Source organism: Rosa chinensis, chromosome 5, assembly GCF_002994745.2.
Source record: "Rosa chinensis cultivar Old Blush chromosome 5, RchiOBHm-V2, whole genome shotgun sequence".
In the NCBI taxonomy this organism is placed as follows: Eukaryota; Viridiplantae; Streptophyta; class Magnoliopsida; order Rosales; family Rosaceae; genus Rosa; species Rosa chinensis.
This window is the reverse complement of record NC_037092.1, coordinates 87,543,795-87,557,765: the sequence shown is the minus strand read 5'-3', so window position 1 is coordinate 87,557,765 and position 13,971 is coordinate 87,543,795. Positions and strand designations below refer to the sequence as shown.

Sequence of the window (13,971 nt, the reverse complement as noted above, 5' to 3'; positions counted from 1 at the left end):
CATCACGCTTTCTAACGAAGACCCATTAGTTAATAGGTTTTATGTTAGGAGGTGTTGGCATTACTGGCTCGAAAACCTTCCTCTTCGTTAGAGAATCCAACTTAACCTGGATCGCATCTTTCCATTTAGGCCAAATCTCTCTACGTTGGCATTCATTCATCAACGGAGCGTGGTTCGATATCATCGGACTCAACAAACGCATGCGCAATGAAATGAGCAACTACATCATCAATTATGATGGAGTTTCTATCCATATCTCATGTACACTAGTGTAAGTTTCATAGAGCTCTATATTCTCAAGAATAGGTTCTGACGTTGAGGCGTCCCCCAACGATAACCATAACCCGGAAGATACTCATGAGACGGATTTTGAGTGTCGATGATCAAAGGATTGGAATGTGCCAAAGTATCCTTCGAACTCACGTGCCTCCCACGCATCCTAGCTGGGGCCATGGCCTATAACGCCAGAGTGCCACTCTCTTTGGCATTGGTGCCATGCCTACCTCCGTGTAGGGTGGCGCTACGTCTTCTTGTAGGGACGTCCTTCCTTGCAGGCATGTTTGCAGCATATTTGTGTGATCTCGTCACTTTAGTAGGGATCGAGATGAGACACAGTGGGGACAGACCACAGCAATTCCTGTCGTTCCTGCTGAACATCTGTGTTCTTATTTCCCCTAACAATAGGAAGACTGTCTCATTAAAGTGACATCTGCAAATCTAGCGGTAAGGAGATCGCCTAGTGAGGGCATGAAGTGGCGGACGATTGTTGGAGTCTCAAATCCAACGTAGTTGCCCATTCGTCTGGGATGACCCATTATAAGGCGCTGTGGTGGCGGAGTTGGCACATAAAGGCACACTCAAATATGCGTAAGTACGATACTTGTACCCAGTCACTAGCTGTAACGCAGAGGTAGGTTGAGTGGCGGTGGGTCGTAGATGAATTAACATAGCTGCATGTGATTTTGCATCAACCCAAGCGGATATAAGGAAATTAGTGCGCATTACCAATGTCCGGACTACCATCGTAGTCATTTCCGCGAGACCAATTGCGTGTTTTTAGGGGAATATAATGTCCAACATTAGTCCCAATGCAATAACCCTCGAAAGTCTTCGATGTAAACTCTCTAGCATCGTAAGTCCAATTGACGGAATTAGGATGATCCAGGGAGTGAGCCCGTTGTCATATGATATTTGCTAGGAGTGTAGCATAAGCAGCATTTACAGGTGGACAATGGCACAACACGTGACCAGCATGTTTGCGTATCAACCAATATCATGAGATATTTAAACGTCCGCAAGTTGGTTGAATCAGTCCATAGAATCCCCATGGATTCTATGTAAGAACATAATGAGTATTTTCATATCCTTTGCATAGGACGGTCTCAGTCCTAATTTCCCGAAGGAACGGGCTTTGTAAAATGAGCGAGAGGCTTTAGAAGCAACCAATGGGAATTTTGGTTGGGCCTGAGCGTCTGAAACGCTATTTGAAGCAAGTTGGTGATTGCAGCATCACCTAGGGCGCCATGATGGACGCCATCCTTGGCGTCATGGATAGGGACTGTGCCAGCCCTAGGCTGGTGGTGGATGAAGGCGGTGCCCTAGACAACTACGTTAGTCACACTTAGTCCAGAAATCAACTTTTGATTCATGATTCGTTTCGCTCGAAAGAAATTATGTCCATGTGAAGTCTTTAGTAGACGGATCATCATATCATGACTAGGATGATCTATCCTGTCGTGACAAAGCCAATATGTGTCTAAATCCAAGAGATCTTCTCTCATAACTTTATTGGATTTTATAGCTCGAATAGTGACATAGAGTCCACTAGAGAGACACATAAACTTCTCTAAAATGCGCCTTTGTTCTCAATCGTTAGAGGTTTTTCAAAGGAACTCATTTCCGTTCTCTACATGCGTTTTCTCATAGAATCCGTTGGTTATTCATAGGTGCGATTGGCCTTAGGAGCATAGAGAGTTTCTGTGACAGTAATTAAGGTGCCATTTGGCAAGTTGAACATGGGCTATTCCATGTCCTTGAATTAATACTGATGGCTCAGCCATCGTAGTCACAAAAGTCATATGCTCAGAATCAAAATGGAGTCATAAAGAACTTGAAATTTTATTCATAAGCCAACGGAGTTACATCATTGTCTCTTTGACTAAACAAAATCTAATCCAAAATGATAGCTAATGCAAAACAATGGTAGTCGTCTAACTTCTTTCGGTAATTCCAAAATAAATGTGACCAGGTGAGTAGAGAGATGTTGGTAGAGCAAGGCTCGCTTAAGTACCACTAATCTCATAACCTTCCTAGACATCACACTTACTTTGGGTGAGCCTACTTTGAAGAAAAACTAAACCATTGGCATTTACTACAAAAATATATGGCAATTAATTACCTATTACATCTCTTGGAAAAATAAAGACTTAAACAGAATTGGCGATCTATTGATCCCAGCCAGATTTGTAGTCTTCAACCCTTCACTCTAGATCATCTTCTTGATCTTCTTGTTCCATATAGTGAGCTTCTCTTGCTTCACAATATGATTTGTAGGCGGTGACGATTTCTTCACAAGCTCTACAAATGTGTGCCTAATGATTAGACACTCCACATCGAGAACATACATCTCTTTGCTCAAACTTCATTGATTGAGGCGCTTTGAAAGCGTCATTTAGATGGCTCTTAGTGTTGGTGGCGCCACTAACATGGCCAGAGGCGTTGCCTCCCTCTCTCTTTCCACGTTGACCTCTTCGGTTCCATGTTCGCCTATATTGGCGGTTACCTTCCCCAGTAGAGCGATTATATGGACCAGAATGTCCAGAAGTATCCCTAAGGTTAGGGTTTCGCTCTTGGTGCCTTCTCTTAGGGGCACGACTATAATTGGATTCCGGAATATGCTCTATTTCCACAGATCTCGAATTATAGTTCTTCACAAGGATGTTGTCATGCTTTTCAGTGACATTCATAGCTCCAATGAGCTCATGAAACCTTGTGATCCGTCCTGTAGCAACATCGATTCGATAGTTCTTAGCAACCATCAATGCAGAGACGGGGAAGGTAGAAAGAGTCTTTTCAATCAACATCGCATCTGTGATCTCTTTACCACAAAATTCCATTAAGGATTTAATGCGAAGTGCTTCGAAGTTGTTGTCAAACTGACTTAAAATCACATAAGCGGAGGCTATGACATCTCACTTCTAGGTCAGGAAGCAGGGAGTCACGGATGTTGCTAAATCTATCTTCGAGTGAGACCCACAGCCTTCTGGGTCTTCTTTATTCATACACTAGTACTGGAGCGAATCATCCATATGACGAGTTATTAGGATGATGGTTTTCACCTTATTTGCCTCTAAGGCTGCTCTAGTTGCTTCCAAAGGTTGAGCTTACTCAACAGTTAGCACGTCCTGGCTAGGCTCGAGAATCGTATCCAGGATTCCATCGGCCTTGAGATGCTGGCGGATATCACGAACCCACCTGTGATATTCAAAGCCAGTTATTCCCAATGGAGCAAAGTCCAATTTGTTCAGGTTACTCATCCTGAAATAGAACAAGAAATTATGGTTAGTTTCGGAGCGAAAAAGGCTACCATGAAAACAAATAAAATTTCTGAGCGTAGTCGCTTCCAAGAAACGATTCCAAGAGGGGTTGGATTAGATCGAAACAATGATGTAAGTGGTCGATCATAAATTCTCAACAAACTCTAAGTTTGGAGGACTCTACAAGCTCCAAACTTGGAGTGAGCACGAACCCCCAGAGTTCGGCTTTTGGTCTCCCCTATGAAGAAGAAAGGGGGGGTAGAAGAAGGGAGATTGCAAGTCCCCGAGAAATTGAAAGTACAGAAAGCAGGAACGTTTAATAAAAAATACCTCTTTTTGAAGTCATCGAGAGATTGGTCGAAATATTAGTTGCGGGTGGTTGAAAAGTCCTTTTGACAAAAATGGGCCGAAGGTTGGGAATCCTTTGATCAAAATGGGCCGCTTCCTTCTTCTCATTTTTTTTTTCTTGACTTGGGCCGCTGCAGGCCTTTTTATTTCTTTTCTCCCATTTTTTTTTCTGGTGCTTTTGACCAAAGAGTGGCCACGGGGCCCTCTCCTTTTTTCTTCTCTTTCTTTACTTCTTCGTAGGCCTCCCCCTTTCTTTTTTCTTTTTCTTCTTCTTGTGCCCAGCACGTGGGCTTCCCCTTCTTCTTCTTGTTCTCTTTCTTCTCTGGGGCCCACATCTCTTTCTTCTTTCTTTCCTCTTCTTTCTCGTCTTCTTCTTCTGGGTCTTTTTCTTCTTTTTCTGCTGGTGAGACTAACCAGAAAACAGATGCGTGCGGTGGCGGCGGCAAGCAGAAGGCATGCGTTTGGGCGCGGGGGCGCTGTGCAGAAGGCAGGGCAGGTGCTGCTGCGCTGGGTGAGGCTAGTGCGGTAGGCTTGTGCAAGCGGCCTAGCAACGACGCGGGAGGGCTGTGCTAGCGCTGGAGTGTGCCAGCGAGGCTAGCATCTACAGGCAGCAACGAGAGGTAGGTGTGGCTAATCCGGGTGAAAGCTAGCAAGGCTAGCTGACCTGTTGACGCGTGGCAGGAAGAGCAGGCGCTAGCGAGGCTAACGCGGCTGAATTTTTTTTAAGGTTTTGGCTTTTGGAATCAGGGTCAGAGATTCGTGCTGATAACGTGTTTAAGGAAAACTGAATTGGGAGAGAATTGAGTCATGTTTTCATTGATAATAGGGGTCTCTTTATATAGAGGAAGCATAGAGATAGAGTTGTACATGGAAACATAATCGTACATTGATTGGATATCTCCTAAGATTCTCCAAGAATATCTCTAATATAAACCCTTTCAACTAGAGCAAGTAACCTCGAGTTTGGGCCAGACACATATTCTGGATTTACTTGAACAATTGATACATTATAGTAAAATATTACTTGATAAATAATGTGGTAATTATAATATCGTTTTAATTGTAGTAATTGCTTTTCGTTATAATTAAAATAATTAGTTGATAAATAATGATGTAATTATAACGATGTATATATTTGTACTTATTAATTTTTATTGTAAAATGGTGAGATACTTTCTTATTAAAATTATGACTTTTATAATATATGACCCTCCATATTAGCGTTTAAATTTGTACTAATTGTATTTTTTATTAATTTTTTTAATTACGTAGCAAGATGAAGCACAGAAATTGTGGCATGTCGGGATGAAGAGAAAAGGAAAGACCAAAAGACACTTGTTTCAGAGTTTTGATAGTTACGCTGTTGTGGGGGGCTTTGCACAATTTAAAGACATCCCTAGCCATTCATCTGGAGGAACATCAAATGAAGGAAGTCAACATACGACACATAACCAATTGCTGAAAATTCTCCCCTCAACTTGGACATAGATGTAGATAAGGTAATTGCAGGTGAAACTGCATATCCTAATGTGAGGCCTAAAGGAAGGAAGGCTGCGAAAGAAGCAATTCGGAAAGGAAAGAAGGCAGTGAAAGCGTTGTCGAGAGTATAGCGAACAACCAAATAGAGGCAACCGCTGGCAAGAAAAAACTAGATGAGGAATTCGCTCGAAGTCTCCAAGAGGAAAATCAACGAGATTGTATCCGATTGCAAATGGATATGCGAAAAGAGACATTGCTATTACAAAAGAGGGAAGAGCGAATTAAAGAGAGGGAATAGCGTATTATGGAGATTGATACAAGTCAGATGACGCCAACTAAAAAGCGCTATTGGTCAAGAAGGCAAAAGAAGATAGCGGAGAGAGAAGATCTTGGCGAGCAAACGCCACCTTCTATGGGTGGATACTATCCGCAACCCAATTTTGGTGGTGCATTTCCACAATTAAATTTTTGTGGTCCATTCCCACAACCACCTTACCCCGGTGCATACCCACAACCACCTTACCCCGATGGATTCCCACAATCTCCCTTCACCGGTGGATTCCCACCACCTCCCTTCACCAGTGGATTCCCACAACTCCCTTACCCCGGTGGATACTATCCGCATCCACTTTACCCCAGGGGATATCCTACAGAACCACAATTTTCACCTTTTTCTACAGGTGATTCCACCAACCCTAACCCTAATGATGACCCTTCAAACACAAATTGGATTTCTAAAGAGGATGAGGATCATGATTTGAATAATTAAGTGATTATGCATGTTGTGTAATTGTATTGTTCTTATTCCTAGTTTTTCATTTATGTAAGCATAAATTTTATGAAATAAAAGTTGTATTTGAAAATTCCTCTTATTAAAGCCCAAAAAACCCCACACGTCGTGGCGAAGCGACGAGTTGGCTTCCTAGCATCGTTCCCTTTCCGAAAAGCTATAGCAATCACAATTCTGACATTAATTATCCATAAATCTCCATTATTACCATCTATTTACATCAAATCTATTTCAATTTTCCCAAAAAAAAAAAATCAGTGCACAGTAAATCTAACTAGTCAAGAAACAAAACTGGTGGAAACCCATGTCCAGTGGCAGTGAACAGTTTCTTCACTAGTCGACCCCTTGACTTTTCGACCTTAACATTTCTTGACTACGGGTAGACTTGCTCTTAGTACGTCCTCTGCAAAAAAGACCCTTATTTCTTTTTGCTACAATTGACAATCTTAAGCTAAGATAAGAAAAATAGTTGGCTATCTAGCATTTATCTCTATTCGATGTTAGTTATTCGTATACCAATTCAATTATGGGGAGCAATTTTTTTTTTTTTTAATGGCTTCTTCTTTGACTCTTTCGCGAGAGGCTTCTCAATTGCAGCCAACCCAGGAGGGCGGCGGTTTTGCATCTATGATAGGGAAGGGTGGTCTTCCATTCCTCTCTCATCAATTTATTGGGAGCGCTGGCGAGCTTGCTTAATAGGGTTTCTACGCTGGTAGTAATATTGACGTCTGGGATGGAGGGGCTAGAGATCGGTTTTCCGTCCAGGATTTCCGGGTGATGGTTCTAGGGTTGTGCGAACTGGAGGGACTCGGCCTTTTGTGGAGGGGAGGTTGTCGGCGCAAGGCTTGGTGGCGGGGCTCTCTTTCTCTTCCTTGTTGGCTTCCGACGGAGGCAGATCTGCACATTTCGAGGACAGAGTTGCAGGCCTGATTCTCGGGCAGACGATGGCAGAGGTTGGCATCCAAATTGGTGGTGGTGGTGACAACTGTTGTGAGAAAACTATCAGGATTGCAGACGACGATAGCGACGGCGGCTGGTCAATGGTAGCGGCGGACGTGTGGAAGATTGGCATTGTGCTGCTAGGGTTTACTCTGGGGGCTCTTGTTGATTATGGGCTATTTTGGACTTGGGCCAGGTTTGATAGGGTTTCACTGGATTGGACTTTTGCTTATAGTTGGAGCTTTTGAGCTCGACTTTGGATTGAAGATGATTGGACCTTCTCAATTTGGGCGCTTCTGACGAATGACGATGGAGTGGATGATGACACATCATCATGTACTCCAATTGTTGCTTGATTTTTTATCTTGGTCACAAAGACCAGTAGCTTTTAGTGTCATTTTACTTTTCTGCTTTGGAGTTACTAGGTTTTTGTGAGGAATAATTTTGCGTAGACTTTCTAAAAGGTGGGTGTACGTATTGGGGGTGCCCTGGTCTTATTGTTATTGTCAAGTTAGGTTTTAGGGTTCTCTAAGAAACGATTCTTTATGTCAACCTCTCAGGAGTGTTTCGTTTTTGTACGACTTGCTAAATCTTATTAATGGGATGACCTCTTTCGATAAATAAATAAATAAATAAATAGTTTACTATTAATTTAGCTATCAAATTTTACCTCTCATTCTAAACTTTGACATGTAACTTCCTTTTTTGTCTTTGTGTTTTTTTTTCCCTCCCATCCTCACCTCCAATCCACACCACATTACCATCAACTGAGAGAGAGAGAGAGAGAGAGAGAGAGAGAGAGAGAGAATTGAAAATGAACCCAATAATTCCCAAGTTCTCTCACTACCACCAAACCAAACAATGAGATGAAAACCTTTGTATAAAGTCAACAAATTAAACACAACCATGCATAATTCTTTGTATCAGCTCATGTTCCCTTCCAGCACCATTAGTGTATTTGCTGGAGTTTTGGATGGTTCACCAGTATGTTGTTTAGGTCACAGTGGAATGAAGGAGGGAAAGCAAGAGGAGTTAGGAGAAGACATGGTATTATAAGACGTTGTTATGGCGTGGCTACACTGATTTATTTTTTTAATGGTAGAATTGGAATAAAAATCTCTCAAAAATTATTGGAGGTCCAACTATCAATTTAGAAAGTATGTATAGAATTTCTCTAGAAAAAATCAGTTATGGATGACAACACTCTTCTTTTAAAAGTATAGATACTGAGTCTTTGTTTGAGATTACGGCTTTGGTTCTTGTTTGGGCATTGCAAATTAATATTTTTCTCAAGTCAGCGGCATAACATATCTGCCATTCAAAAAAAAAAATGCAAAATTGAGATTATAATTTAACATCTCCATGGATTGCGGAAGTAAAGCCTTAAATAAGTGTAATATTTCTTGGGGGAAGTCATGCAAGGAGGAGGTTCATTTTATGGTACATTAATATATCGATACATCAAGTCAACTATTTCGATTTAAAGGTAGACTGACTCCATACATTGATAGACTAGTTCAAGACTATTTTATATTTGTATCGAAATAATTTACCGTTGTATCCAACTAATTAAGTCAACATGGTGCAGCTGTACATTGAAGTAACCACGTAACTTGATAGGCTCTCATGCCTCTACATGATTTAGAGAAGGCTTAATGGTAGCATCCGTTCAAGTAATTACTTTATCCTATATGTTAAATGTTTTCTAAAGTCGATCAGGCGCACGTATGGATTACTTTTTTTCATTGCCAATGTGTGGCACTTGGTTTCTGAAAGAATTGGTCACTATTGTTTGTAGAAAAGCTACTAATTTTAGGTTTTGTTTTTTAGTTTTTAAACATATCACAATTCAGGTAGTCATCGTCATAAATGCTTGTTTATTATAAATTCATATACTTATAACTTGCACTTCCAAGTGATTAACATTAACCCTATATGATGCAAAAGACTTTGAAGTTCAGGACGAATGAAAGAATTGCTTCAAGTCGTGTAGCGTGCAGTGTATTGTAACTATAAGAGAATAACTGAAAGTTTTGAGTGAGGATTCCTCATCTTGTACTCTATGAAAACCAAAGAAAGGCTTCTAGTACAAGTGGCCTGGACTTTTAGAAAAGAAAAACAAAGGTGAAAGAACATGATCGACTCGAGCTTTATATAACTTAACTCGATCTCTAGCTCTTTTATGTTTCTTCAATTGACATTTCTAACAGTTCTAAAGTTTTACTCCAATGTAAAAATTCAAAACCGCTGAGCAATTACAGTAATCATGACCATCTGCAGTTCTGCACTTAACAATGGTTCTTGAGAAAAGCATCCGCACTTTACCTAAAGAGGCCTAAAACTCAGAGAAGCTACATCAGATCTCAGTGATCTGTTGAACAATGATAAAATCACTAACTTGAGTTTTATTTGTTATAGTTGTTAAATCCTTTCTATATTTGTAATTATTTCCAGTCATTGACTGTGTGCTTCTGTAAAGCACTCAGATGTGTATGAAAAAGGATCATGAGTTACATGTTTACCCCGGCGGCATTTTATATATGTCGCCTGATGTCAAGCAAGTATTTTATTATGTGTTGCCTAACAATTTCAGGCGGCTGGTGCTGCTTCTATTTAACTCAACAAACGTTTCTCATATATAATTAAGCCGGCGGTCCTTCTCTCCAATCTAATAGAATGTGTGTGTGCGTTTATATATATATATATATATATATATATATATATATATATGAGCAACTAATCTAAATCTACCACTAAGACAATTCTAGTGCAGCCTGCAAATCATCCAATGGCTCAATGCTTAAGTTTCCTTCTCATTCTAATCTTCTTCTCTACACATATTCATGCATGCAGCCAAACAGAACGCACTTCTCTCTTGGCCTTCGCCCTCACTCTCTCTTCTCCTTCCTTGAATTGGACTTCCAGTAATTGTTGTCATTGGGAAGGCATCACTTGCAACCAAGATGATTCGGTCACCCAATTGAGCTTACCCTCAAAAGGCCTCAGACACAATGAAAGTATCTCTCCCTTATCATCTCTGGAAAATCTCACACATCTCACTTACCTCAATCTCTCTCGCAATTCCCTTTACGGTTCATCAGGTCAAACCAGATTGTTCTTGTCATTGAATCATCTTGAGATTCTTGATTTGAGCTATAACTTTCTATCTGGAGAACTACCAATTTTCCCACTATCCGGGAGTATCCGGATGCTGGATTTGTCCAGCAATTCTTTCAATGGTGAGGTTCCTTCTTCTTTCTTCCAAAGAGCTTGGAATTTGACTAGTTTCAATATAAGCAATAATACCTTTAAAGGATCCATCCCATCCTCCCTCTGTTTCACTTCTTCTTCATTGATCAGGGTGTTGGATTTTTCTTTCAATAAATTCAACGGCAGTATATCTCCCGGACTAGGGGATTGTTCCAAGCTTAAGGTGTTTCGTGCTGGGAATAATAACCTCTCCGGAATACTTCCAGAAGATATGTATAATGTTACCACTCTTGAACAAATTTCATTACCTCTCAATTCACTTTACGGAGTCCTTAGTGGTCGCATTCTCAACCTCACAAACCTGGCAATCCTTGACCTCCAGTTTAATCAATTTAGCGGTGTGCTCCCTCTCCATTTTGGGAAGCTCTCCAAGTTGAAACTGTTGCTTCTTCAGATCAACAATCTAAGAGGCTCTCTGCCCCCATCTTTGATGAATTGCACAAGCCTTATAGAACTAAATTTAGGAACCAATCACTTCGAAGGGGATTTGTCCATGTATAATTTCTCCAAACTTAGTAGGCTTCGTAAACTGGACCTGTTGAAGAATCAGTTCACAGGTACCTTCCCCACAAGCCTATACTCATGCAAGTTTCTCAAAGCAATTCGACTTAGTGCAAATGATATTGTGGGACAAATACAACCTGAAATTCTATCATTGAAATCCTTGTCCTTCCTCTCGCTTGCTCTCAATAGATTGACCAATATCACAGGGGCAATCAAGATACTCATGCATTGCAAAAGTCTCAGATTCCTATCCTTAGCATCTAGTTTTGAAGAGGAGGAAGTTCCAGCTGATTTTGGCATGGCTGATTTTGATGGATTCCAAAATCTTGTATTTTTGGATTTGAGTCACAACGAGGTCACCGGTCAAATACCTATATGGTTATTTAAGCTCAAGAAGCTGGAGGTCTTAAATCTGAATTCAAATAAATTCACAGGGCCAATTCCAAGTCTGCTATGGACTCTTCCTAGGCTCTTTTTCGTAAACTTGGGATTCAACCTCATTTCTGGTGAATTTCCAAAGGAACTTTGCAGCCTGCCAATGCTGGTATCTCAAAACAACAACTTGTCCACTGATGATCTTGAATTGCCTATCTACTCCACAAAAGATGGTGGCAAGACAGGTGTACAATACAATTCTAATTTGTTGTACTATCCACGGACAATAGACCTAGCCAGCAATAGCTTAACTGGAAATATACCGATTGAGATTGGCCAATTGCAGCTTCTCCGTGAGTTGTTCCTTGAAAACAATTTCTTCACCGGCAAGATTCCAAACCAAATATCCAACCTCAAACAGTTGGCATATTTGGATCTCTCCATGAATCATTTCTCTGGAAATATACCAGCATCATTAACAAGCCTTAATTTCTTGGCAGATTTTAATGTCTCGTTCAATAATCTGGAAGGCCAGATACCAACAGGCACTCAGTTCCAAAGCTTCAGTGCATCTGCATTTGAGGGGAATCCCAACCTTTGTGGTTCTCCACTTCCAAATAAGTGCCAACCACCTCCAATTGATGGAGATGATAACAACAGTAGAGATGTCAACAGTGAGCATCAAGTTCCATGGATTTTAGTTTCTGCTGTGCCTGGGTTTGTTGTAGGATTTTGGGCAGTATGTGGTTCTTTGATATTTATCAAGACGTGGAGATATGCTTATTTCCGATTCCTCGATAATGCATACGATAGCCTCTATGTGATGATAGCTGTGGGGATCAAAAGGATGTAGAGAAGGGTTAATGGAAGCTAGACTGAAAGTTCTTTTGCAGTATATGTATCATTTCCAGTTGTTCTATACTTCTATATCCACATTTTGTATTTGTATATTGTGTTTTTGTTTGCTTCAGGTAATATAAATATGTAATGTAAGGTTGGCAAAGTTGTTTGTCTCAAAATTCTCCTGCAGTACGTCTTCTTCTACGTAAAAATCAAAACTTGTTTAAGGACAAGCATATTAACAGAGAGAGAGAGAGAGTAATGTTGCAGAGAGAATGAGAATTCATGTGTGTTTATTCATCTCATACAATAGGGTATTTATAGGAATACATTTGAAGTGTGAGTGCTTAAAGAATAATACAACTTGATAGCATCTTCATTTGTAGCTTCACATTGTGGCTTGTGATGATGATGATTCATCTTCATTTGTAGCTTCACATTGTGGCTTGTGATGATGATGATTGCCATACTTGTTCCCCTTTGGTATAAAGCTTGTCACACAAGTCACTATACCTATCTATACACTCAAGCACCTATCTTATACATGATATAGACATTTATACTATGACTCATACATACTACAACATGAGTCATATATACTACAACACTCCCCCTTGGATATTTCATGTTAATAGTATTGTCTAGGCCGTGCGCTTCGAAGTTGCCTCGTTAAAAACCTTGTCAAGTAATAAAACCCTGTGGGAAAAACAACCTTGGTTGAAGGAGAAAAATAGCACAACGCGCGTTGAGTGTGGAGTATGCAATATCATAGCTTCGGAGATAAGTGGAGTCTTCTTATCAGCATCATAAGTAGGTAGTATATATGTCTACGAGAGGGATGCATTTAGAGTTGCTACACCAAAACCTTGCCCGGTAAACCCATTGGGAAAAACCCGTGGTCAAAGGGAAAAGATGAGCAAATGCATATATGTTGAATCAAAACATCTTCAGGATGTATTATAAGTGGGGCGACCATGCTAAAGATGTGCCTCGTTAAAACCTTGCCAGGTAACAAAACCCAGTGGGACAAAATAATCCTGGTCGAAGGACAAAAGAGTACACGATGGTTAAGTGAGTATGCTTCTGGATACTCCCCCTGATTTCAACTTCCGTTGATTTAGACTCCTTATTGTGTCTCCCAAACATGGTGCTTCTCTTGTTGCCTCATTAAAAAAGCTTGTCGAGTAACAAAAACCCAGTGGGACAAAAATTACCTCGGTCGAAAGGAAAAAGAGCACAACACACTCTTCATGTTTCGAGACCATATATGTAGACATCTCCCCCTCTGATTGATCTTTTGAGGAGAGTCAGTTGTTTGCTGATTTATGCTTGGTGTTGTCGCTTTTGATGTAGCCATGCTTCATTTGTTCAAAATAAGCAGCATTATCCTAAATGCTTGTAGGCTCATCTGTGGTAGACTTCAAATTAACCACAACTGTTCGAACATGCGTAACATATACATTCACGATCTTCTTCGTGAAGAGCAATAATCTCTGCATTGTTCGAAGATATAGCGACTAAGGTCTATTCTGTAGACCTCCAAGATATCACGATCTTACCCATGGTGAACACTTTACCAGTTTGGGAAGACCTTTGTATGGGTCAAGAGATACCCAATATCAGCATAACCTTCCAAAACACTAATGTCGTTTTGGGGTAGAGATAGAAAACGCAGGCCAGCGTTTGGCGGCGTTTCTAGTGTGTGATGGGTCCGAATCCATCATCTTTCTATAGGGATAGAATAAGCCCATATCGATCGTACATCTCAAGTTATCGAAAGATATCTTTTACACCAATCTAATGGCGTCGCGTTGGCGCAGAGCTATACCTTTAGCTAACCAGTTCATGGCAAAGTGAGATGTCCAGTCTTGTGCATTGAGCTAAGTACAA

The 13,971-nt window shown here is 40.6% G+C and overlaps 1 protein-coding gene across 1 annotated transcript; it reads left to right on the top strand.

The window, feature by feature from the left end:
• Positions 1-10,300: 10,300 nt before the first annotated feature.
• LOC121049307 (tyrosine-sulfated glycopeptide receptor 1-like) lies at positions 10,301-12,094 on the top strand. Its single transcript, XM_040506055.1, has one exon. The coding sequence runs from the start codon at positions 10,301-10,303 to the stop codon at positions 12,092-12,094; it is 1,794 nt and encodes a 597-aa protein (XP_040361989.1).
• The last annotated feature ends 1,877 nt before the right edge of the window (positions 12,095-13,971 follow it).